We start from the raw sequence: 26,971 nt of genomic DNA on the forward strand, positions 1-26,971 counted from the left end.
GAAACACATTTTGAATTATGAGATCAGGAGTCTCTTTAGCAGAAGGCAAACCAGTGCAGGGGACAAAATGTGCTTCTTTGGTAAGTCTGTCCACCACTACTAGGATGGAACTCTTCCCCTTTGAAACTGGTAGTTCAACAATAAAGTCTATAAATATAGAGCCCCGAGGACAAGATGAATTTTCAGAGGCTAAAATAATCCCATTGGTGGTGTGTGGGGCCCTTTATACATGGCAAGGTGCTACAGCAAGATACACATTGTTAACATCTTTTTGGCAATTGGGCAACCAAAAGAAGCAAAACAGAAATTATTTTTTTTTAATTCCTCTGTGTCCTACTAACTTGGAGACATGGATCCATTTTAATACCTTTGGTCTCACAGTTTCTGGAACACAGAGGCAATGATTGTGAGTCCATACTTTATTATGAAAGGTAAGCGATATACCATCAGGTGGATGCAGAAGAATTGGGTCTGGCTCATATGCTTCCCGTGTATCTTCCAGCAAGTCTTTGTTATGGATCACCTCCAGGAAGTTGGACTCAGGCAGGATGGTTGTTGGTGGTGCTGCTGTAGAAGAATATTTGGAGAACAACCTAGAAAAAGCATCAGCCTTACCATTACGGGAGCCAGGTCTGTATGAGATAAAGTTGAATTGGTTAAGAAAAAGACTCCACAGAGCTTGGTAGAAGGAGAAACATTTGGCAGATTTGATAAATTCAAGGTTACAATGCAAATTGCCTCTTCAGAGAAAAAGGGGACTTGAACTCTATATCGCCACCTGTTGGAAGAAGCGATCCTAAAAGTCACAATCAACCGTTTAACGAGTCTTGTAATATGACTTAGGATAAAAGCCAAATCAGTATCTCAATTTGCAGACACGGTGTTTCGGGCTGTAGGTCCTCGTCAGTGCAAAGCATGACAACTGACTTGGCAAGGTGAGAGGCTCTGGACTGAGGTCTAAGGGGTAAGGTTTCTCCTTGTGGAGAGTGACATACCAGCTCTGGCTTGTCAAGGTAAGGAGGCTTATTCACCGTGCAATGCTCCTCTGGGAAAATTATTATGCAAATTGCCTCTTAGGAGAAAAAGAGGACTTGAACTCTATAGCGCCACCTGTTGAAAGTAGTGATCCTACAAGTCACAATCAACTCATTAACGAGTCTTGTAAAATGACTTACGATAAAAGCCAGTATCTTGTGTCTGAACTCCCCCACAAAACAGGATTTGGGTGTATCCACCGACGGGACCATTAATGGTGCTATCAGAATCAAAGTGTGAGTGTCCTGAGGAAAGGGAAGCTTAAAAACGCTTTGCTGTCTTATAGCCTTCTCCTGCTTTGTGGACCTCCACCATTTTAATTTTCAGAGTGCTAGGCAGCTGCTTAGGAAGATCCCATGGCTGATGTTATCGCCACAAGGCTAGAGGAGGCTGGGTGTAAGGCTACTTTCACACTGGCGTTAACTGCATTACGTCGCAATGCGTCGTTTTGCCGAAAAAACGCATCCTGCAAAAGTGCTTGCAGGATGCATTTTTTCTGCATTGACTAACATTAGCGACGCATTTGCGACGCAATGACACACGTCGCAACCGTCGTGCGACGGTTGCGCCGTGCTGTGGCGGACCGTCGGGAGCAAAAAACGTTACATGTAACGTTTTTTGCTCCCGACGGTCCACTTTTTCCGACCGCGCATGCGCGGCCGGAACTCCGCCCCCACCTCCCCACACCTCACAATGGGGCAGCGGATGCGCTGGAAAAATGCATCCGCTGCCCCCGTTGTGCGGCGGAGACAACGCTAGCGTCGGGAACCTCGGCCGAGCCCGACGCTAGTGTGAAAGTAGCCTTAGGAGTCGAGTTCCCGCCGCTGCACAGGGGGAATCTCGAACCATGTCCGCTGCGGTCTTCCATTCTCCTCCAGCTGCAGTGGAGCCTGCTCAGCAGAGTCGTCAGTCCCAGCGTCTGGCTCAAGCTGATACTGTGTGCTTGGTTACTGCTGCCTTTCCAGGCTCTGACTTTGTAGCCTGTACTGATCAGCAGCGAGCAGGCGTTTCAGGGACTAAGTCCTGCTTTTCCCATACTGAGCATGCCCACAGGACGACCTCCCATTGGAGGTCGGGGGTCACACGCTCAGGTCCTATAGCAGCTCCTATTGGACCACTAAGAAGGTCCTTGAGTGCTACAGCTATAAAAGGTTTGCATGGCAGCACGGCCATGCGCTAGAATAGACTTAATATGTGTGTGTGTAGATGAATGTCTGTCGACGGATGAAAGCTCCTTAATCATTCCCATTCCTTGTGTTGATGACTGCTCGCGAATGGTGGAAGCTTCCTAGCGCCCGACAGTGCTACCTGCACACTAAGCACGCGTTTCAGTATCTATTTGCATTGCCCGTCTTTACGGCACTGTGCGCAATCAGTGCGCTTTCCTGACAGCCGGTCAGAGTAGGGTGGGAATTCCCCCTTGGACTCAGCATCTGACTCAGGGCGTCCTCAGGCGCGGACTCAAAAGCCACCGAGGGTCAGAGCGAGTCCAATCACCAGTTTAGTGGGGGTGATTCATAGGGATCCCACTAGTGTCTTTCAGCTGCACCCTGTGACTGCTATCAGGGCACAGCGTTATTACGGCAACCCTGTGAAGCAACAGAGTTCACTTCCATTCACACTGGGTGAGGTCTAACCCACGTGTGAGCAAGCGTCCATCAGCCATCTCTGCACAGTGGACCCCGGACTGCGAACGCACCTCATATTCTTTAATATTCTTTATACTTTAATATTATTATCTAGTGCGTTCCACCAGTCCTAACACTGGGTTTTTATTAAACTGGGTAATTAGCATCACTTGGGCTTTCCTAAGGCTACGTTCACATTTGCGTTGTGTGGCGCAGCGTCAGCGACGCAACACACAACGCTGCGTTGTGCATGCGTTTTGCGATGCATGCGTTCATTTTTTGCATGATTTTTGGCGCAGAAAAAACTGCATCATGCAGCATCCTCTGCTCCCTGACAGTTGCGCCAAAATGACGCATGCATCACAAAACGCAAGACAACGCATGTCCATGCGCCCCCCATGTTAAATATAGGGGCGCATGACGCATGTGTCGCCGCGGCTGAGCCCGCCGCTGCGCCGCACAACGCTAATGTGAACGTAGCCTAACGATGATAGTGAACAAGCAATACTCATAACAGGTTATTTAAAGTCTGAAACCTTGGTCAAAGTTATCTGAGCACACAAATCTCCAAGGGTGAACAAGCTTTTGCATTGGTTCATTTTCCTTTTTGTAATTTTTAAAATGTAAAAAATGACAATTCTTTGGCCTACAATACAGAGGAAATGTGTCATCTTTAACTTTAGCCCTTTTAGAGATCATTTCATCTTCAACTTGCTTAACTGTTCACAATAACAGTAAGTTTGATAAGGAGTGCCCAAACATTTACATGACACTTTAGGTTATAAAACGGACATTGAACGCAAATTTTACTAAGGGTTAATATTTATATTTACCTCTATAGCTACACTTATGTCAGGAGAGCACAATTCCCAAGTACGAAGTCCATGCAGAACCTTCAGAAAGGAGTTTGTGCGTATTCTGATAAATGGCTTTTCCTCAAGCTTTTCCAGCTTCTCTAAAATATTATGAACTTTCCGGTTGTTCTTCAGAACAGGAGGAATCCTAGAAAGTAGCATTATAAACCTGTAAAATAGAATATATAAGAAAAGTTATTAGAAAGGCTATCTTCCACGACTGATCTCAGCCAACATGTTGAGAAGCGATGTAAAAGCTGTTTTGTGTTAGATATCACTAAGGAATGGCCAAAATGTTTTATTCAGGATATGCTCGGAGAATGAACATTCTAAGAGAATAAAGCCTCGACATTAGACAACTTTATATACATTATTGATAACAATGAATATATAATAGTTACAAGAGCAAAACAGATAAATAGTGATACTATTTGTTTAAAAAAGACAGCTAAGTTGTTAGGGCTAGCGGAACGCACCGAGTATAGATAGGTAGCTACAAGCTGCGTTCGCAGCCCGGGGTCCACCGTGCAGAGATATCTGCTGCAAAGTAACGGCGGATAACCTCTGAGCTCACACGTGGGTTAAGCTTCACCCCGTGTGAACTGGAAGTGATCTCTGTTGCCTCCCAGAGTCGCGCTGTACACAAAACTATTACCCTAACTAGGGTTGTGCTTGCTCTGGAACTCTTCTGTGCTACCGCACACATGAAGGAACCAGATGCTAAGCCAAGGCTAATTGCCCCCACTGATGCTAGCTGCCTGCCTGACCCAAAGCTACAGCCTCACACCACATATGTACAGAGTGGTATAGTATCCACTGGCATAAGCCAAACACATTTGATACTAGCGCATGGCCGTGCGGCCATGCAAACCTTTTATAGATGCAGCTCTTCAGGACCTTCCTGGTGGACCAATAGGAGCTGCTACAGGACCTGAGCGTGTGACCCTCCAATGAGAGGTCCTCCCGTGGGCATGCTCAGTGCGTGAAAAGCAGGACTTAGTCCCAGAAAAGCCTGCTTGCCGCTGACCAGTGCTGGCTACAAAGGCAGAGCCTGGAAAGGCAGCAGTAACCATTCACATAGTATTAGGCTGAGCCACACGCTGGGACCGATGTCTCCGCTGAGCAGGTTCCACTGCGGCTGGAGAATAGGAGACCGCAGCAGACATGGTTCGAGATTCCCCCTTTGCAGTGGCGGGAACTCGACACCTAACACAAGTCTTCTCTATCTACAGTATGTACACAGAAGAACTTGACCACAAGAAAGGGAGTCCTGTGGCCGATCGTGCTCCTTTTACAGATAAGTAACAAAACAAAAATAAACATGAAAATATACATATAACAAGTAGTATAAAATGAAATAAAAAGAATAGAAATTCCAATTATTAGTTTGCAGAACTGAAACAAAAGGCTAATTAAAGGGGTTTGTCCATGAAACATTACAATTCTTAGGTAGATAATTCAATATATAACAATTTTTCAGTTTCAGACAATTAAACAGTGTTCCTGTGTCTAGATACTGCTATTGTACACTTTTTATAATGCCCTCTAAATCATTTCATAGCGTTATGTGGTAGTGGATAGGCAAGATGATCAGCACCAGCACCACAGATCCCTCTAATTTTAGAGTGAGAATACAAGCGGTGGTTCCATTTCCACTTCCAAAACTGCTTCCATTATTGCGGCTATTAGGGTTAATCCACATGCAGACCCCAGTCAGTTCAACCTACCAAACCACGGCAAAAACCGAAAGGTTAGCATCAAATTTCTGATGCAGAGTCCACATAAAGTACACCATGGATTTTCTCATATAAAATATCCTCCATGTGAATGGACCCTTACACTTGAGTAGTATCGCAATTTCTGTTATTTCGCAAGTTTGTCGAGATTAATCTCCATTTTCTTTGCTTCTCAGGAAACCAAATGATGGCAATAGCATGGCACTCCTCTAAGCAACAGAAAAGCAGCTTCCTGAAAAGCAATTCACTTAGCTGGCCCGTACAATACTTCAAATCACTCTGACACCCATGCGAACAATAGCATAGAAGAATACCAGTAGGCGCCATAACAAGTACATAACAGAGATATTTTTAGTAATTTTTTAATAATCTAGTTGAAATATTATGTTTTGCATGAGGTGACAGATGTATAGTATGTAGCAGTGATCCAACACCTTTATTGAAAAACTGAAGAAATTACAAAAAAGGTTTTTTTCTATATAAAAATGAGATACATATTATTACTAGATGGTGGCCCGATTCTAACGCATCGGGTATTCTAGAAGAAGTATGTAGTTTATTTATGAAGATTTTAGAATAATGCAATGAATACACAGGATTTTCCAGTTAAAATAGATACATTATCATTAAATTTTATTGCTCATAGAACTTAATACAACTGAACTGACAGTTTACTGGCACTGTGACTAACAGAACTTGATCAGTAAACGTGACTGAACTACGTGGCACTGTGACTGACAGAACTTGTTCAGTAAACGTGACTGAACTATGTGGCACTGTGACTGACAGAACTTGTTTTGTAAACGTGACTGAACTACGTGGCACTGTGACTGACAGTACTTGTCCAGTAAACGTGACTAAACTACATAACACTGTGACTGACAGAACTTGTTCACTAAACGTGACTGAACTACGTGGCACTGTGACTGACAGAACATGTTCAGTAAACGTGACTGAACTACGTGGCACTGTGACTGACAGAACTTGTCCAGTAAACGTGACTGAACTACATCACAATGTGACTGACAGAACTTGTTCACTAAACGTGACTGAACTACGTGGCTGTCATCTGAACATTTTTTATTACCTTTTGTGCATTACTGCCCTTTTCCAAGATGGCGTCTTTGGTCTCATGTGCACTGTGTCTTCCTGCTATAAAACTCCACCCCAGCCTTCAGTCTGTGCTAGAGTATTCTGCCTTGCATCCAGCTCCTGACCTCTGTTGACTCCCTGGCTATATACCTGCTCCTGTGAACCTGTGGGGTTATCCTGCTACTCTGCTCTGAGTTCCTGCTGCATACACCAGTTCCAGTAATCCTCCTTCATCTGCTGCTCGTGTTTGCTTCCATCTGCATTTGCTGGACATGTAAGCTGTTTCTGCTCTGCAAGAACCTGAGACTATACCCAGACCTCCCTGGTTGAGCTAAGATATTATTTGAACTGCCTTATAAGCATATCTATCTGTGTTGTGGACTAAGCAAGGACTTATTCGTGTCAAGTATCCTCAAGAATAATTGTGCTTCATAGACTTTCTGCGTGATTGCATTTTCCTCTGAAGTTTCCTATAGACTGCTGAGCTGCATTTGATATTTGCACCAAGTGTTGTGGACTTGAGTTTCTCTCTGCACCTGTTTGAATCACCGTGTGATAATATAGACTTTACCACTTATAAAACTGTGTCCTGTAGTTGTATTGTTCCACACAAAGAGTCTCCTGAGTTATCCCCTATAATTATTACAGGATACTCTAGCCTAAAAAAAAAAAGGAGACTGCTGGAACAATGACTGCAGAAAGCAGACTAGAGCAGGTGTTTTCCATAATTAGATCACTGCAGAAAGATGTGGAAGGTCTGCAAAAGAAGTTTGGAAGCTTTGAACACAATCAACAAGTGTTTGGACAGACTTTGCAGGACTTAAGCACCCGCATGGCAGCCCAGGAAAACAAACTTGCTGGCATAGAGTCCCAGTATGGACGGGCTTTTCAGGACATAAGCACGCAAATAGCCGCACAAGCGACTTTTCCCTCTGAGCAACCGCCACCAGCTAGCCCACCTAAGTTGCCCCCATTCAGATTTAATGGTGATCGCGACAAATTTCGTGGCTTTGTGAATCAATGTATGCTATATTTTGATGTGCATGCTGACCGTTTTCCTAATGATAGATCCAAAGTATTGTGTGTAATAATGCTGCTGACCGCAAGAGCGCTAGCCTGGGCGAATCCGATGATTGAGTCTCGTGACCCACGGTTAAATAACTTGGATGATTTCTTGGCCGCTATGGCATTAATGTTTGATGATCCTAATCACCGTGCAACCGCTGAATCTGCTTTATTGTCTTTACGCCAGGCAAAACGTTCTGTTATTGAGTATGCTACTGAATTCAGGAGATTAGCGGTAGATACCAATTGGGACAGTTATGCACAATTGCCTGTTTTTAAATGGGGTCTGTCTAGTATTGTAAAAGATGAACTAGCTCGCTCTGAGTCACCACAAGAGCTAGAGACATTTATACAGCATTGTGTGCACATTGACATTCGCCTTACTGAGCATAGGCAGGAGAAGTTTGCTGCATATAACCGTATTTCTAACTTTTCCCTTCCTTCCAAAGAGCCTGCAGGTAAAACATCACGAGAGGTGGAGGAGGTGCCCATGCAAATTGATTCCGTTCAGAGGCGCGAGATCAATGAGCGCCGGGAGCATCGCCTTCATGAAAGTCTATATTTCTACTGCGGCCAGTCTGACCACTTCTTGATCAATTGTCCTAAGTGTCCTGGACGGCCTAACAAGGTGCTAGCAGCAGTAGGGGAGTATGACAACTGTGATGATGAATCTGAGATCTCTGAATGTAGCCTGCCTTTAAATGCTGTATTCCATTCACTTTCTATGACTTCACCCCCCAAGGAGATGAAGGAAAAGAACTCTCACTGTTCTCTCCCTATTAAGATCCTGTGTTCAGGACAGTGGATTTCCAGTGCAGCTATGATTGACTCTGGTGCAGGTGGCAATTTCATGGATATCGCATTTGCCAAGGAAAATGGTATTGAAATTCAGCAAAGAGCCTCTCCAATTACCATGGAAACAGTAGATGGGTCACCTTTAATCTCTGGGCCTGTGGATCAGGAGACCGTACCCCTTGAAATTTTGTTGGAGCCTAATCATCAGGAGCAACTTTCTTTCTTGCTAATTTCTTCTCATTTTCCTGTGATTTTAGGCATTCCTTGGTTGCGTTCTCAGAACCCAATTATCAACTGGGAGACCAAGGAGATTATCTTTCCAACAAGGAGCAACTCAGCGTTAACAGAAGCTGTCCCTGAGTCCACGGCTACGGAACCACATATTCAGGTATTTTCTTTACTACCAGCATATAAAGAGTTCTCTGACATCTGTGACAAGAAGAATGCAGATCAGCTTCCTCCACACAGGCATTATGACTGTCCCATTGAGTTGCTTCCTGGGGCAGCTATTCCTTTTGGTAACGTATACCCTTTGGCGGCACCTGAGCTTCAAGCCTTAAAGGAGTATATTGATGAAAATCTGGCCAAAGGCTTCATACATCCTTTTTCCTCACCAGCAGGGGCACCTATCTTTTTGTAAAGAAGAAGGATGGGACCCTGAGACCCTGTGTCGACTATCGGGAACTCAATAAGGTAACCGTATGAAACCGTTACCCTTTGCCTCTGATTCCCGAATTACTGGAAAGAGTCCGCCATGCTAAGGTGTTCTCTAAACTGGATCTTCGTGGGACTTATAATTTGGTGCGTATTCGTCCAGGGGATGAGTGGAAGACAGCATTCCGATGCCGGTATGGACACTTTGAATCTCTCGTGATGCCCTTCGGAATTTGTAACGCCCCTGCAACATTTCAACACCTTGCTAATGACATTTTCAGAGATTTGTTGGACCAGTTTGTAGTGATCTATTTGGACGATATACTAATCTTTTCTGACTCTCTACAGGAACATGAAGAACATGTCAAAACTGTTTTAAGACGTCTGAAAGAGAACCATCTGTATATTAAGCCGCAGAAATGCGAGTTCCATCATTCTAAGATGCAGTTCTTAGGTTATATCATCTCTCCCCAGGGGCTGAACACGGAATCTGGTAAGATTCAGGCTATCCTTGACTGGCCGGTACCCAAGAACGTTAAGGAGGTCCAACGTTTTTTTGGTTTTGCAAATTTCTACAGACGCTTCATTCGAAATTTTTCTGATATTGTCCGTCCCATTACTTCCTTGACAAAGAAGGAAAAGCCCTTTAAGTGGTCATCACAGGCTCAAGAAGCTTTTAATTGGCTTAAGATCTGTTTCACACCAGCACCACTGTTGATACACCCAGATCCAACACTTTCTTTCATTGTGGAGGTGGACGCTTCTGATAATGCTTTGGGTGCTATTCTCTCCCAAAGAACTGGAGAGAAGGGTCTGCTACATCCTTGTGCTTTCTTTTCCCGTAGACTAACCTCAGCTGAGAAGAATTACAATGTGGGAGACAAGGAATTGCTGGCTATTATTGCGGCTTTCAAAGAATGGAGGCATCATCTGCAAGGAGCTGCACAACAGATCATAGTGCTAACTGACCATCGCAATTTAGAGTTCCTTAGATCCGCTAGATGTCTTTCTCCTCATCAGGCTCGTTGGAACTTATTTTTAAATCAATTTAACTTTGTTATTTCGTACCGTCCAGGTTCTCGTAATGGGAAGTCTGATGCTTTATCCCGAATCCATGCTGCGGATTCCGTACCTGGAGCCCCGTCCAAGACCATTCTATCTGATGCCAATTTCATCGGAGTTATCCACGATCAGGACTTGTGGAAGGAGTGCAGGGAGGCCTATGAGGGTGATGTATTTCAGGCCAACCCACCTGTGGATATTAATCTTGTCTTTAAGGGTGGCATGTGGTTCAGAGATCGACGTATCTACATCCCTGAGGTCGTCCGTCTGCAGATCCTCAAGTTGGTACATGACTCCCAGTTGGCTGGTCACAGGGGGTACAGAAGACACAAGAGTTCCTGAGCAGATTCTTCTGGTGGCCAACTTGCCTGAAGGATATCAAGGACTATGTTCCCTCTTGCGAGGTATGTGCTCGTTACAAGACTCCTCATGTGGCACCTACGGGTCTTCTACAACCATTACCTGTTCCGTCCCGCCCTTGGGGGTCTATATCACTGGACTTTATTGTGGAGCTGCCTACATCGGGGGGCATGAATACAATCATGGTGGTAGTTGATCGCCTGACTAAAGCTGCTCATTTTGTTCCGTGCACCGGCCTCCCCTCAGCTAAAGATACAGTGAACTTGGTTATACAGAATGTCTTTCGGTTGCATGGGGTTCCGGATGAGATCATCTCTGACCGTGCAGTGCAGTTCACTTCAAGATTCTGGAAGGGGTTTTGCTCAGCACTCAATATTAATGTCTGTCTCTCTTCCGCTTACCATCCCCAGACAAATGGTCAGACTGAGCGTACCAACCAGACGCTGGAACAATATCTAAGATGCTATGTCAGCCATCTCCAGGATGATTGGTTGGAGTTGCTGCCGTTAGCCGAATTTTCATATAACAATTCTCAGAGCGCCTCCACTAAATTTACACCTTTCTTTTCCAATCTGGGTTATCATCCATGTATCTTACCTAGGTCTCCAATTAATTCTCCGGTTCCGGCAGTGGAGGAAAGGCTGACTGCGATGAGGCAAAATCTGGAGGTTCTGAAGGAATCCCTGACCACAGCTCAAGAACGTTATAAGAGATCGGCTGATAGATTCCGTAAACCTGCACCCATGTTCAAGGTAGAAGATTACGTGTCGTTAGCAACTAAGAATCTGAAGTTAAACGTTCCTTCACAAAAGCTTGGACAGAAATTCATTGGCCCTTTCAAGATCAACGGTATTGTGAGCTCTGTGGCCTTCCGGCTGAAGCTGCCTAGGACTATGAAGGTACACCCAGTTTTTCATGTATCTTTACTAAAGCCTGTATCTCCTAATACCTTCCAGGGACGTGTTGTGCCACCTCCGCAGCCTGTGATTGATGGGCAAGAACAATTTGTGGTGGAGGAAATTGTTGATTCCAGGATTCGCAGGAATCGGTTTCAATATCTGATAAGATGGCAGGGATATCCCCTGAGGAAGACTCTTGGGAACCTGTGGAAAACATCAATGCCCAACAGAAGATTTCTCGTTTTCATCAGAGATTCCCCGAGAAACCAGGTCCAGGATCGTCCTGAGGCCGCTTCTAAGGAGGGCGTAATGTCAGAACATTTTTTATTACCTTTTGTGCATTACTGCCCTTTTCCAAGATGGCGTCTTTGGTCTCATGTGCACTGTGTCTTCCTGCTATATAACTCCACCCCAGCCTTCAGTCTGTGCTAGAGTATTCTGTGTTGTGAATTCCGTTCTTGGGCTCCATCCTGTGGTTGCGAATGGTATTTTTGGGAGTTCTGCTCTTGGGCTCCCTCTGGTGGTTTCAAGTGGAACTTAGCAGCTGCGTTCACTAATCGGTTTCCTGGCCTTGTTATTTAACTGGGCTTTTGGCTTTAGTGGATGCCAGCTGTCAAATTTATTTCCTGTGGATTCAATCCTTTCCTGGAAGTTCTCTGTTGGCCAGTCCATTTTCAGCTTAAGATAAGTCTGCTACTTTTTGGGTGTTTCCCTGCTTATGACCTTCTGTTCAGTTCAATTTATGTCTCTTTGTCCAGCTTGTCATTATGAAATATTCCGGCTAGTTGGAAGCTCTGGGGTCGCAGATTTGCCCCTCCACACCGTGAGTCGGTGTGGTGGTTATTTTTGTAAACTCTGCGTGGACTTTTAGTTTTTATACTGACCGCACAGCAACCTATCCTATCTCTGTCTATTTAGATAGTAGTGGCCTCCTTTGCTAAAAAATCTAGTTTCATTTCTGAGTTTGTCATTTCCCTCTCCACTCACCGTCAATATTTGTGGGGGGGCTATCTTCCTTTGGGGGTTTCTCTGAGGCGAGATAGCTTTCCGTTTCCATATTTAGGGGTAGCTAGTTCTTAGGCTGTGCAGAGGCGTCTAGGCAGAGTTAGGTACGCTCCACGGCTATTTCTAGTGTTGGTGTTAGGAGTAGGGATTGCGGTCAGTAAAGTTACCACCTCCTCAGAGCTAGTCCTATTTTTGTTTTACCCACCAGGTCATTTCAGTGCTGCTCCGTAGTGAGTCCATGATTGGTTTTGCCCACCAGGTCATCTCAGCACCGCTCGGTACCCACCAGGTCATAACAGTACAGCTGGCCCACAATGTGTTAAATGCATCTCAAAAGAGGGAAGAGAAAGTTCTGAGTCATTTTTTTTTTTTTCTGTGTTGCTTGTTTTGTCCTTTTTTTTTCCCCTTGATTTTTGGATGGTGCAGGAGCTTGGTGCTGATATGGAGGTTCAGGGTTTGTCTGCGCGTGTTGATCATCTCGCTGCAAGGGTACAGAGTATCCAAGACTATGTTGTTCAAACTCCTGTTTCTGAGCCTAGAATTCCTATTCCTGATTTGTTTTCTGGGGATAGATCTAGGTTTTTGAATTTTAAAAATAATTGCAGATTATTTTTTGCTCTGAGACCCCGTTCCTCTGGTGACCCCATTCAGCAGGTGAAGATTGTTATTTCTCTGTTGTGTGGCGACCCGCAGGACTGGGCATTCTCCCTTGAGCCAGGGAATCCTGCATTGCTCAATATAGATTCGTTTTTTCAAGCACTTGGACTGCTTTATGACAAACCCAATTCTGTGTATCAGGCAGAAAAATTTTTGCTGGCTCTGTGTCAGGGTCAGGAAGCAGTAGAGATATATTGTCAGAAATTTAGAAAGTGGTCTGTGCTTACAAAATGGAATGAGGATGCCCTGGCGGCTATTTTCAGAAAGGGTCTTTCTGAAGCTCTTAAAGATGTTATGGTGGGGTTTCCCACGCCTGCTGGTTTGAACGAATCAATGTCTCTGGCCATTCAGATTGATCGGCGCTTACGTGAACGTAAGGAGGTGCACCATATGGCGGTGTCCTCTGGGCAGAGTTCTGAGCCTATGCAATGCGATAGAGTTTTGACGAGAGCAGAACGGCAGGAGTTCAGACGTCAGAATGGGCTGTGTTTTTACTGTGGTGACGCTACTCATGCTATCTCTGACTGCCCGAAGCAAACTAAGAGGGTTGCTAGGTCGGTTACCATCAGTACCTTACAGCCTAAATTTCTCTTGTCTGTTACCCTGATTTGCTCATTGTCGTCCTTTTCTGTAATGGCATTTGTGGATTCTAGCGCTGCCCTGAACTTAATGGACCTGGAATTTGCCAAGCGCTGTGGTTTTTCCTTGGAGCCGTTGCAGAGTGCTATTCCCTTGAGGGGGATTGATGCTACGCCATTGGCCAAGAATAAACCTCAGTACTGGACACAGTTAGCCATGAACATGGCTCCAGCACATCAGGAAAATATTCGCTTTTTGGTGTTGCATAATTTGCATGATGCGGTTGTGCTGGGGTTTCCATGGTTACAGGTACATAATCCAGTGCTGGATTGGAAATCCATGTCCGTGACTAGTTGGGGTTGTCAGGGGATACATAGTGACATTCCTCTGATGTCAATTTCCTCGTCCCCTTCTTCTGAGGTTCCTGAGTTTTTGTCAGATTTCCAGGATATATTTGAGGAGCCTAAATCCAGTCCTCTGCCTCCTCATAGGGACTGTGATTGCGCTATTAATTTGATTCCTGGCTGTAAGTTCCCTAAGGGTCGACTTTTCAATCTGTCTGTGCCAGAGCATACCGCTATGCGGACTTATGTAAAAGAGTCCTTGGAGAAGGGGCATATTCGCCCGTCTTCGTCACCGTTGGGAGCGGGGTTCTTTTTTGTTGCCAAGAAGGATGGCTCCTTGAGGCCCTGTATAGATTATCGCCTTCTCAATAAGATAACGGTCAAATTCCAGTACCCTTTGCCTTTGCTTTCTGATTTGTTTGCTCGGATCAAAGGGGCTAGCTGGTTTACCAAGATTGACCTTCGAGGGGCGTATAATCTGGTTCGCATCAAACAGGGTGATGAATGGAAAACAGCATTTAATACGCCCGAAGGCCATTTTGAATATCTTGTGATGCCTTTCGGGCTCTCTAATGCTCCATCTGTGTTTCAGTCCTTTATGCATGATATTTTCCGGGAGTATTTGGATAAATTTATGATTGTATATTTGGATGATATTTTGGTTTTTTCCGATGATTGGGAGACTCATGTGAAGCAGGTCAGGATGGTATTTCAGATTCTTCGTGCTAATACACTGTTTGTGAAGGGGTCTAAGTGCCTTTTTGGAGTTCAGAAGGTTTCTTTTCTGGGGTTCATTTTTTCTCCCTCGGCTATTGAAATGGACCCTGTTAAGGTCCAGGCTATTTATGATTGGACTCAGCCCACATCTGTGAAGAGCCTTCAGAAATTTTTGGGCTTTGCTAATTTATATCGTCGCTTCATTGCTAATTTTTCTACTGTGGTTAAACCTCTGACCGATTTGACCAAGAAAGGTGCAGATGTGGTGAATTAGTCCTCTGCGGCTGTGGAGGCCTTTCAGGAGCTTAAGCGTCGTTTTACTTCTGCCCCTGTGTTGCGTCAGCCAGATGTTTCTCTCCATTTTCAGGTTGAGGTTGACGCTTCTGAGATTGGGGCAGGAGCTGTTCTGTCTCAGAGAAGCTCTGATGGCTCTGTGTTGAAGCCGTGTGCTTTCTTCTCCAGAAAGTTTTCGCCTGCTGAGCGTAATTATGATGTCGGCAATCGGGAGTTGTTGGCTATGAAGTGGGCATTCAAGGAGTGGCGACATTGGCTTGAGGGAGCCAAGCATCGTGTTGTGGTCTTGACCGACCATAAGGATCTGATTTACCTTGAGTCGGCCAAGTGCTTGAATCCTAGACAGGCTCGGTGGTCTTTGTTTTTCTCCCGTTTTGATTTTGTGGTCTCGTATCTTCCGGGATCTAAGAATGTGAAAGCTGATGCCTTGTCTAGGAGTTTTTTGCCTGATTCTCCTGGAGTCCGTGAGCCGGCTGGTATTCTCAAAAAGGGGTTGATTCTTTCTGCTATCTCCCCTGATTTGCGGCGGGTGCTTCAGGAGTTTCAGGCTGATAGACCAGACCGCTGTCCTGTGGGGAAATTGTTTGTTCCTGATAGATGGACTAATAAGGTGATTTCTGAGATCCATTGTTCGGTGTTGGCTGGTCATCCTGGGATCTTTGGAACCAGAGATTTGGTTGCCAGGTCCTTTTGGTGGCCTTCTTTGTCACGGGATGTGCATTCCTTCGTGCAGTCCTGTGGAATTTGTGCTCGGGCTAAGCCCTGCTGTTCTCGTGCTAGTGGGTTGCTTTTGCCCTTGCCTATCCCTGAGAGGCCCTGGACGCATATTTCCATGGATTTTATTTCCGATGTCTGTCATCTGGATGGTTTGTGACCGGTTTTCTAAAATGGTCCATTTGGTACCTTTGCCTAAGTTGCCTTCCTCCTCTGATTTGGTTCCTTTGTTTTCCCAGCATGTGGTTCGTTTGCATGGTATTCCGGAGAATATTGTGTCTGACAGAGGTACCCAGTTTGTTTCTAGGTTTTGGCGGTCCTTTTGTGGTAGAATGGGCATTAATTTGTCTTTTTCTTCGGCATTTCACCCTCAGACAAATGGACAGACGGAGTGAACCAATCAGACCTTGGAAACCTACTTGAGATGCTTTGTGTCTGCTGATCAGGATGATTGGGTTACCTTCTTGCCGTTGGCCGAGTTTGCCCTTAATAATCGGGCTAGTTCGGCTACTTTGGTTTCGCCTTTTTTTTGCAATTTCGGTTTTCATCCTCGTTTTTCTTCAGGGCAGGCTGAGTCTTCGGACTGTCCTGGGGTGGATTCTGTGGTGGACAGGTTGCAGCGGATTTGGACTCATGTGGTGGACAATTTAACATTGTCTCAGGAAAAGGCTCAACGTTTTGCTAACCGCCGTCGGTGCGTTGGTCCCCGGCTTCGGGTTGGGGATTTGGTCTGGTTGTCTTCTCGTCATGTTCCTATGAAGGTCTCTTCCCCTAAGTTCAAACCTCGTTTTATTGGTCCTTATAGGATTTCGGAAATTATCAATCCGGTGTCTTTTCGTTTGGCCCTTCCAGCTTCGTTTTCCATTCATAATGTGTTCCATAGATCTTTGTTGCGGAGATATGTGGTGCCCATGGTTCCCTCCGTTGACCCTCCTGCTCCGGTGTTGGTTGAAGGGGAGCTGGAATATGTGGTGGAGAAGATTTTGGATCCTCGTCTTTCAAGGCGGAAACTTCAGTATTTGGTCAAGTGGAAGGGTTATGGCCAGGAGGATAACTCTTGGGTTTTTGCCTCCGATGTCCATGCTGCCGATTTGGTACGTGCTTTTCATTTGGCTCGTCCCAATCGGCCTGGGGGCTCTGGTGAGGGTTCGGTGACCGCTCCTCAAGGGGGGGTACTGTTGTAAATTCCGTTCTTGGGCTCCATCCTGTGGTTGCGAATGGTATTTTTGGGAGTTCTGCTCTTGGGCTCCCTCTGGTGGTTTCAAGTGGAACTTAGCAGCTGCGTTCACTAATCGGTTTCCTGGCCTTGTTATTTAACTGGGCTTTTGGCTTTAGTGGATGCCAGCTGTCAATGTATTTCCTGTGGATTCAATCCTTTCCTGGAAGTTCTCTGTTGGCCAGTCCATTTTCAGCTTAAGATAAGTCTGCTACTTTTTGGGTGTTTCCCTGCTTATGACCTTCTGTTCAGTTCAATTTATGTCTCTTTGTCCAGCTTGTCATTATGAAATATTCCCGCTAGTTGGAAGCTCTGGGGTCGCAGATTTGCCCCTCCACACCGTGAGTCGGTGTGGTGGTTATTTTTGTAAACTCTGCGTGGACTTTTAGTTTTTATACTGACCGCACAGCAACCTATCCTATCTCTGTCTATTTAGATAGTAGTGGCCTCCTTTTCTAAAAAATCTAGTTTCATTTCTGAGTTTGTCATTTCCCTCTCCACTCACCGTCAATATTTGTGGGGGGCTATCTTCCTTTGGGGGTTTCTCTGAGGCGAGATAGCTTTCCGTTTCCATATTTAAGGGTAGCTAGTTCTTAGGCTGTGCAGAGGCGTCTAGGCAGAGTTAGGTACGCTCCACGGCTATTTCTAGTGTTGGAGTTAGGAGTAGGGATTGCGGTCAGTAAAGTTACCACCTCCTCAGAGCTAGTCCTATTTTTGTTTTACCCACCAGGTCATTTCAGTGCTGCTCCGTAGTGAGTCCATGATTGGTTTTGCCCACCAGGTCATCTCAGCACCGCTCCGTACCCACCAGGTCATAACAATTCTGCCTTGCATCCAGCTCCTGACCTCTGGTGACTCCCTGGCTATATACCTGCTCCTGTGAACCTGTGGGGTTATCCTGCTACTCTGCTCTGAGTTCCTGCTGCATACACCAGTTCCAGTAATCCTCCTTCATCTGCTGCTCGTGTTTGCTTCCATCTGCATTTTCTGGACATGTAAGCTGTTTCTGCTCTGCAAGAACCTGAGACTTTTACCCAGACCTCCCTGGTTGAGCTAAGATATTATTTGAACTGCCTTATAAGCATATCTATCTGTGTTGTGGCCTAAGCAAGGACTTATTCGTGTCAAGTATCCTCAAGAATAATTGTGCTTCATAGACTTTCTGCGTGATTGCATTTTCCTCTGAAGTTTCCTATAGAATGCTGTGCTGCATTTGATATTTGCACCAAGTATTGTGGACTTGAGTTTCTCTCTGCACCTGTTTGAATCACCGTGTGATAATATAGACTTTACCACTTATAAAACTGTGTCCTGTAGTTGTCTTGTTCCACGCAAAGAGTCTCCTGAGTTATCCCCTATAATTATTACAGTGGCACTGTGACTGACAAAACTTGTCCAGTAAACGTGACTGAACTACATCACACGGTGACTAACAGAACTTGTTCAGTAAACGTGACTGAACTAAGTGGCACTGTGACTGACAGAACTTGTTCAGTAAACATGACTGAACTACATGGCACTGTGACTGACAGAACTTGTTCAGTAAACGTGACTGAACTATGTGGCACTGTGACTGGCAGAACTTGTCCAGTAAACGTGACTGAACTACATCACACTGTGACTGATAGAACTTGTTCATTAAACGTGACTGAACTATGTGGCACAGTGACTGACAGAACTTATTCAGTAAACATGACTGAACTACATGGCACTGTGACTGGCAGAACTTGTTCATTAAACGTGACTGAACTGCGTGGCACTGTGACTGACAGAACTTGTTCAGTAAACGTGAGTGAACTATGTGGCGACCAATCAGCGACGCGGGATTTCTGTTACAGACAGAATTAGACGATTATATAGTACATCTTCAGATTTTTTTATGGTGTTATCAGAAGGTGTCCTAGAGAAAACTTAAAATCCATAAAGACATCTCCAGAGAAGGGAGAAGAGCTGACACTTCAACCACCACTGAAGTGGGCCTTCAGATTGAACATATGGGATTAAATAAACCTAGGAACAGAGGAACTAATTAAAACAAGATAAATGAGAAAGAGAACTGATACTTCCATCTCCATTGAAGTAACCAGATAACTACAGCTGGGACATTTGCTGGAAAAAAAGACCCAAAGACTGAGATCTGTATATTCAACAGGCAGAGATGTGGAATATCTAACATCTTCAGTGGTAACTTCTGTTCTCTTCAAAGAAAAAGTGGACAATTGCTGTTTGGCCCCCTGTCTCTGGTGTAAAGATATGAATATTGGGGTTTTGCATTGATCCAATATTTATGGGAGATATATTTTCGGTGTCATAGTGAAGGGACAAACATCACACATTCACTCACATCACTGTAGGGCCTTTAGAACCCCTCTAACTTAATACTGGTCCAATGGATGTGCTATACTTGTCATGTTTCATCTTTGTACAAATAAAAAAATCATTAAAAAAACACTTAAAGAGTAGCCTTTGTTTTAATTTTTATTTTACAAATCAATAGTACACGTGAAAATAAGCAACTTTGTACTATATCTTATCAGAGAGATTTCCTTCTTTCTTTGAAGTAGTTCATCATTCATTATCAAAATTGTCAATTCTGAGGCAAAAATTTGTATTGAGACAGGAGATGGCAGCTGCTACTGATGAGATTCTATATAGATAGAAGGGAGAGGAGGAGGGAGGAGCTCTGCCTGTAGCTACTCCCTTCTTCTGTCTACATAGAATTGTATCCATAGCAACTGTCATCTCCTATCTCATTAATGGGAAAGTCTGAGTACAGATTTTACTTCAGAATTGAGAATTTTGATAAATAAGTGATCAATTCTGACAGAGAAAGAAGCAGATTTCTCAGATAATATATATTACAAAGTTCTTATTTTCATGGGCACTATCAATTTATGAAATAATAAAAAAAAGGTTGCTCTTTAAGTTTATGTGTGTAACTTGAAACAAATGCGGAACAGTATGTTAGCATAGGGACTCCAAACAGACTTTCTCAAGTGATAGAAATTTACATACCAATTCCTAGTGTCTGTGTAGTCTTTTTCTTCCTTCACATGGTGATACGCTTTTTGCATTTTCTCCATATCTTGACGGAAATTAGTGATGGTATTTAAAGATCGATATTTTTGGGTGTTAAATTCTTGACGTTTCCTGTAAAGAAGTAATCAGTGTTACCTAAAAAGGTGTGACACACGCAGAGCACACTGTATAAATGTGTTTAGTTAATTCTGCCCATTAAGTTTAGCTTAATATCAATAGCCATTTCTTATTACATAAAACCTAAACCATAAATAACAATAGTGCATGAAAATAATTTAGGGCACTTGGTTAACATCATTTTGCTAAAACCCCCCCATAAAAGCAGGGGTGTAACTGAAGCAATGGCCGGGGGACCACCACAGTGCAGGAAGACTACTGTACACAAGATGAGGTGCAAACAATAATGGGTAGTAGGGTTGAGCGAAACGGGTCGGCCATTTTCAGAAGTCGCCGACTTCTGTGTGGGGTCGGCCATGAGGTCGGCGATCTTCTGAATCTGGTATCGGAATTCCGATACCGAGTTCCGATATGTTTGCGATATCGGGAATCGGTATCGGAATCCATATATAAGTGTTAAATTAAGAATCAAAATAAAAAATATTGATATACTCACCCTCGGACGCGCCCTGGTACTAACCGGCAGGCTTCCTTCCTAAGAATGAGCGCGTGAATGACCTGCGGTGACGTCGCGGCTTGTGATTGGTCGCGAGCGGTCACATGGACAAGCCGCGACGTCATCTAAGGTCCTTCACGCGCTCATTCTTAGGAAGGAAGGCTGCCGGAAAGAAGCAGGGCGCGTCCGAGTACCCGACCCGATCCTATAAAAATAAAAGTCGCTCAACCCTAATGGGTAGATTTATTGGAAGGCAAGGAATGAAGGGAATGAGGAAGATGCAAACAGGGGTATATAATGGCAACAGACAATTTACAAGAGTTATGAACTTTAACTTTTCCGTAAAACAGCACGGTTGCAGACTCAAAATATGTCTAACAAGCAAATGTAAACAATAAACGAGTGATGATGCTACTCTACATATAACCTCCCTGGCCTTTACTAAGTAGGCCACACGGTTCCCGTGTACTGACTATTGAAGCCTACACTAGGCCCTAACAGGTGCACCAAACAGGAACAAACTCACAGTGATGTTGGAGAATCAGGTCCAGTCCCAGGGGGCCCCCAGCAGTCTAATATGGTGGTGCGCACGTCTTTCTGTCAGCTCTGTGTAACGGGGGTCTTCTCCTTGCTTCTGGATCCTAGGGATGCTCCTGGAAACTATAAATCCCTTTCTCTGTATCTTCGTGGCTCTCTTGCAGCTATATCAGGACACAGTTCTTCTCTCTTTCAGCTATCAGCACAAAAAGTCCTCTCTGAAGCAGCCTCAGCTCACACATGCTGCTCCAGCTCCACACCTGCACTCTGCACAGACTAGTTCATTCTAACGATTATTGCAGGGGAGAAGCAGAACATTCCATCATGCCAGACAAGGGGGTGCAGCCTCTTAAAGTGTCAGCGTGTTCCTTACTGTCCATAACAGCACCACCCTCTTACATGCCTCCCTTCTTAATGATGGTCGTCCTCGGCCATCACAGCATCAGGGTCAAAGTGTAATGGAAGAACGTGCAAAGCGGAAACAGCACCTATAGAGGAGGCAACAAAGGTGTAAAAACAGACAGAGCACACTGTTCTACAGATCCGACTGGTGGAACCCCTGCATTAGACCTCTGGGATCTCCAAAGCTCTTGGTTGTCAGGCAAGGCTTGACTATCTTCCAGAGGAACACTTGTTGCAGGAGACATTGTGAGCTCTTGTCTGGTCTCGTCCTCGCATGGCGGTACTGGTACATCCATGGGATTACCGTCTCCGTGCGGCTGAAAACCCCCTACTGTGTCAGGGACAGTCCACCACTCATCACCGATTTCACCATCAGGCATGACAGATTCAGGAAGTGGAGTAGCGCCTTCAGGCGACAATGGCATAGAACAGACCTCAGACCGGCAAGGCCGCAGCATATTTCTGTGAAGTACTCTAGGGGCAGATGCCCCAGTCTTAATCTGTACCATGTAGACAGGGCCATTAGCATACACTCGCTCGATAACTTTGTATGGCTGTACTTCCTGTTGTGAATTTGGATTCTGGGCTCCCCCGGTGGCCGCTTGTGGAATTGGACTTGTCATCCTCTTTCCTGTTTCACCTGATTCCATCAGTAGTGGGTGTCGCTATTTAAGCTCATTTCTCTGGTGGTTTCTTGCCGGTCAACAATGTTATCTGATGCCTCTCAGTGCTTGTTCCTGCTTCTAGACAACTACTAGATAAGTTGGACTTTTGTCCATGTTTTGTTTTGCCTATTTGTTCCAGTTCACAGCTGAAGTTTTGTTACTGTGTCTGGAAAGCTCTCGTTGATCAGGGATTGCTACTCTGGCGTTATGAGTTAATGCCAGAGTTTAAGGTAATCTCTGGATGGTGTTTTGTTAGTGTTTTTCTGCTGACCATGAAAGTATACTATCTGTCTTCTGCTATCTAGTAAGCGGACCTCAAATTTGCTAAGACTATTTTCCTGCTGCGTTTGTTGTTTCATCTGAACTCACCGTCATTATATGTGGGGGGCTACTGTCTTCTTTGGAATATTTCTCTAGAGGTGAGCCAGGTCTTATATTTCCCTCTGCTAGCTATTTAGGTCTTAGGCCAGAGCTGGGCATCTAGCGATAAATAGGAAATGCTACCTGGCTATTTCTAGTTGCGCGGCAGGCTTAGTTCATGGTCAGTATAGTTCCATCTTCCGAGAGCTTGTCCCTCTATAGGCTTGCTATGATCTCTGCCTGCAGAGATCATGACAGTTTGACCGGCCAATAAAGTGTTAAAGACCCAGGTTGAGAAAGGAGAGTTATAAGAAGTCTGCTGGAATTTTTTTTTTTTTTTTTTTTTTTCCTCCAGTCTGCCTTGCTGCAGTCTTTTTTCTCTCTCTCCTCCTAATCTCTGTATGCTCTGTGTGCACCTGACAATAATGGATCTCCAGAGTGTAACTGCGGGTTTGAATAATCTCATCACGAAAGTACAAAATTTACAAGATTTTGTGGTACATGCTCCGGTATCTGAGCCGAGAATTCCTTTGCCGGAGTTCTTCACAGGGAATAGAGCTAGCTTCCAGAATTTCCGAAATAATTGTAAGCTTTATTTGTCCCTGAAGTCTCGTTCAGCTGGAGACCCTGCTCAGCAGGTTAGGATTGTGATTTCCTTGCTCAGGGGTGACCCTCAAGATTGGGCCTTCTCATTGCCAGCAGGGGATCCTGCGTTACGCGATGTGGATGCGTTTTTTCTGGCCTTGGGCTTGCTTTATGAGGAACCTCATTTGGAACTTCAGGCAGAAAAAACTTTGATGGCACTATCTCAGGGGCAAGACGAAGCTGAAGTTTTCTGCCAAAAATTCCGTAAATGGTCTGTGCTTACTCAGTGGAATGAGTGCGCCTTGGCGGCAACTTTCAGAGAAGGTCTCTCTGATGCCGTTAAGGATGTTATGGTGGGGTTCCCTTTGCCTGCAGGTCTGAATGAGTCCATGACAATGGCTATTCAGATTGATAGGCGTCTGCGGGAGCGCAAACCGGTGCACCATCTGGCGGTGTCTATGGAAAAGACGCCAGAAAGTATGCAGTGTGATAGAATTCTGTCCAGGAGCGAGCGACAGAATTTTAGACGGAAGAATGGATTGTGTTTCTATTGTGGGGATTCTACTCATGTTATATCGGCATGCTCTAGGCGTACAAAGAAGCTTGATAAGTCTGTTTCCATTGGCACCATTCAGTCTAAGTTTATTTTGTCTGTAACCCTGATTTGCTCTTTGTCATCCATTGCCACGGACGCCTATGTTGACTCTGGCGCCGCTCTGAGTCTTATGGATTGGTCCTTTGCCAATCGTTGTGGTTTTGATTTAGAGCCTTTGGAGACTCTTATTCCTCTGAAGGGGATTGACTCCACCCCATTGGCTAATAATAAACCACAATACTGGACACAAGTAACCATGCGTATCAATCCGGATCACCAGGAGATTATTCGTTTCCTGGTGCTGTATAATTTACATGACGATTTGGTACTGGGATTGCCATGGTTGCAGTCTCACAACCCAGTCTTGGACTGGAGAGCAATGTCTGTGTTGAGCTGGGGATGTAAGGGTATTCATGGGGACGTACCTTTGGTTTCTATTTCGTCGTCCATTCCCTCTGAAGTCCCTGAGTTCCTCTCTGATTATCAAGACGTCTTTGACGAACCCAAGCTTGGGTCGTTACCTCCGCACCGTGAGTGCGATTGTGCCATAGATTTGATACCGGGTTGTAAATATCCAAAGGGTCGTTTGTTTAATTTGTCTGTGCCGGAACATGCTGCTATGCGGGAATATATAAAGGAGTCTTTGGAAAAGGGACATATTCGTCCATCTTCTTCTCCCTTGGGAGCTGGGTTTTTCTTTGTCTCAAAAAAAGACGGCTCTTTGAGACCATGTATTGATTATCGGCTTCTGAATAAGATCACTGTTAAGTATCAATACCCATTGCCATTGCTTACTGATTTGTTTGCTCGTATAGAGGGTGCTAAGTGGTTCTCTAAAATTGATCTTCGTGGGGCGTATAATTTGGTGCGGATCAGGCAGGGGGATGAGTGGAAGACCGCATTTAATACGCCCGAGGGCCACTTTGAGTATTTGGTCATGCCTTTTGGTCTTTCTAATGCCCCTTCAGTTTTCCAGTCTTTTATGCATGATATTTTCCGCGATTTTCTGGATAAATTTATGATAATATATCTGGATGATATTCTGATTTTTTCTGATGACTGGGACTCTCATGTCCAGCAGGTCAGGAGAGTTTTTCAGGTTCTGCGGTCTAATTCTTTATGTGTGAAGGGGTCTAAGTGCGTTTTTGGGGTCCAGAAAATTTCCTTTTTGGGGTATATTTTTTCTCCCTCTTCCATTGAGATGGATCCCGTCAAGGTGCAAGCTATTTGTGACTGGACTCAGCCCTCCTCTCTTAAGGGTCTTCAGAGATTTTTGGGCTTTGCCAACTTTTACCGCCGATTTATTGCTGGTTTTTCGGATGTCGTTAAACCACTGACTGATTTGACCAGACAAGGCGCTGATGTTGCTAATTGGTCCCCTCATGCTGTAGAGGCCTTTCAGGAGCTTAAGCGCCGTTTTGCCTCTGCCCCTGTGTTGCGTCAGCCTGATGTGAATCTGCCTTTTCAGGTTGAGGTTGACGCTTCGGAGATCGGAGCTGGGGCAGTGTTGTCGCAGAAAGGTTCCGACTGCTCCGTCATTAGGCCTTGTGCCTTCTTTTCTCGCAAATTTTCGCCCGCAGAGCGGAATTATGATGTTGGGAATCGGGAGCTTTTGGCCATGAAGTGGGCGTTTGAGGAGTGGCGCCATTGGCTCGAGGGGGCTAGGCATCAGGTGGTGGTATTGACTGACCACAAAAATTTGATTTATCTTGAGACTGCCAGACGCCTGAATCCTAGACAGGCGCGCTGGTCTTTATTTTTTTCTCGCTTTAATTTTGTGGTGTCATACCTACCGGGTTCTAAGAATGTTAAGGCAGATGCCCTTTCTAGGAGTTTTGACCCGGACTCTCCTGGTAATTCTGAACCCACAGGTATCCTTAGGGAGGGAGTAATTTTGTCGGCCGTTTCTCCTGATCTGCGGCGGTCCTTGCAAGAGTTTCAGGCGGATAGACCGGATCGTTGTCCGCCTGATAGACTGTTTGTTCCGGATGATTGGACCAGCAGAGTCATCTCTGAGGTACATTCTTCTGCATTGGCAGGTCATCCCGGAATTTTTGGTACCAGGGATTTGGTGGCAAGATCCTTCTGGTGGCCTTCTCTGTCACGAGATGTGCGAGTCTTTGTGCAGTCATGTGACGTTTGTGCTCGGGCCAAGTCTTGTAGTTCTCGGGCTAGCGGACTGCTGTTGCCCTTGCCTATTCCTAAGAGGCCTTGGACACACATCTCGATGGATTTTATTTCAGATCTGCCTGTTTCCCAGAAGATGTCTGTCATCTGGGTGGTCTGTGACCGTTTCTCTAAAATGGTCCATTTGGTTCCTCTGCCCAAGTTGCCTTCTTCTTCTGAGTTGGTTCCTCTGTTTTTTCAGAATGTTGTCCGATTGCACGGTATTCCTGAGAATATTGTTTCTGACAGAGGTACCCAATTTGTGTCTAGATTTTGGCGGGCATTCTGTGCTAGGATGGGCATAGATTTGTCTTTTTCATCTGCTTTTCACCCTCAGACTAATGGCCAGACCGAGCGGACTAATCAGACCCTTGAGACATATCTGAGGTGTTTTGTCTCTGCTGACCAGGATGATTGGGTTGCTTTTTTGCCATTGGCAGAGTTCGCCCTCAATAATCGGGCCAGTTCTTCCACCTTGGTGTCCCCGTTTTTCTGTAATTCGGGGTTTCACCCTCGATTTTCCTCCGGTCAGGTGGAATCCTCGGATTGTCCTGGAGTGGATGCGGTGGTGGAGAGATTGCATCACATCTGGGGGCAGGTTATGGACAATTTGAAGTTGTCCCAGGAGAAGACTCAGCGTTTTGCCAACCGTCATCGTCGTGTTGGTTCTCGGCTTTGTGTTGGAGATTTAGTGTGGTTGTCTTCTCGTTTTGTCCCTATGAGGGTCTCTTCTCCTAAGTTTAAACCTCGGTTCATCGGCCCTTATAGAATATTGGAGATTCTTAATCCTGTTTCTTTCCGTTTGGACCTCCCTGCGTCCTTTTCCATTCATAACGTTTTTCATCGGTCGTTATTGCGCAGGTATGAGGTACCTGTTGTACCTTCAGTTGAGCCTCCTGCTCCGGTGTTGGTTGAGGGTGAGTTGGAGTACGTTGTGGAGAAAATTTTGGACTCTCGTGTTTCCAGACGGAAACTCCAGTATCTGGTCAACTGGAAGGGTTACGGCCAGGAGGATAATTCTTGGGTCAATGCATCTGATGTTCATGCTTCTGATCTTGTTCGTGCCTTCCATAGGGCTCATCCTGGTCGCCCTGGTGGATCTGGTGAGGGTTCGGTGCCCCCTCCTTGAGGGGGGGGTACTGTTGTGAATTTGGATTCTGGGCTCCCCCGGTGGCCGCTTGTGGAATTGGACTTGTCATCCTCTTTCCTGTTTCACCTGATTCCATCAGTAGTGGGTGTCGCTATTTAAGCTCATTTCTCTGGTGGTTTCTTGCCGGTCAACAATGTTATCTGATGCCTCTCA

At 45.2% G+C, this 26,971-nt stretch overlaps 1 protein-coding gene across 1 annotated transcript in view; it reads right to left on the bottom strand.

Moving 5' to 3' along the window:
• Window positions 1–26,971, bottom strand: part of CCDC60 (coiled-coil domain containing 60) — a 329,554-nt gene that overhangs the window by 29,749 nt on the left and 272,834 nt on the right. The window contains exons 12-13 of the mRNA XM_077292073.1: window positions 19,722–19,856; window positions 3,497–3,686 (exon numbers count right to left, since the gene is read on the bottom strand). Of these exons, the coding sequence (XP_077148188.1) occupies window positions 3,497–3,686; window positions 19,722–19,856 (325 nt within the window). The remainder of the gene's footprint in view (window positions 1–3,496; window positions 3,687–19,721; window positions 19,857–26,971) is intronic.

This window comes from Ranitomeya variabilis, chromosome 1 (assembly GCF_051348905.1).
Source record: "Ranitomeya variabilis isolate aRanVar5 chromosome 1, aRanVar5.hap1, whole genome shotgun sequence".
Classification (NCBI taxonomy): Eukaryota; Metazoa; Chordata; class Amphibia; order Anura; family Dendrobatidae; genus Ranitomeya; species Ranitomeya variabilis.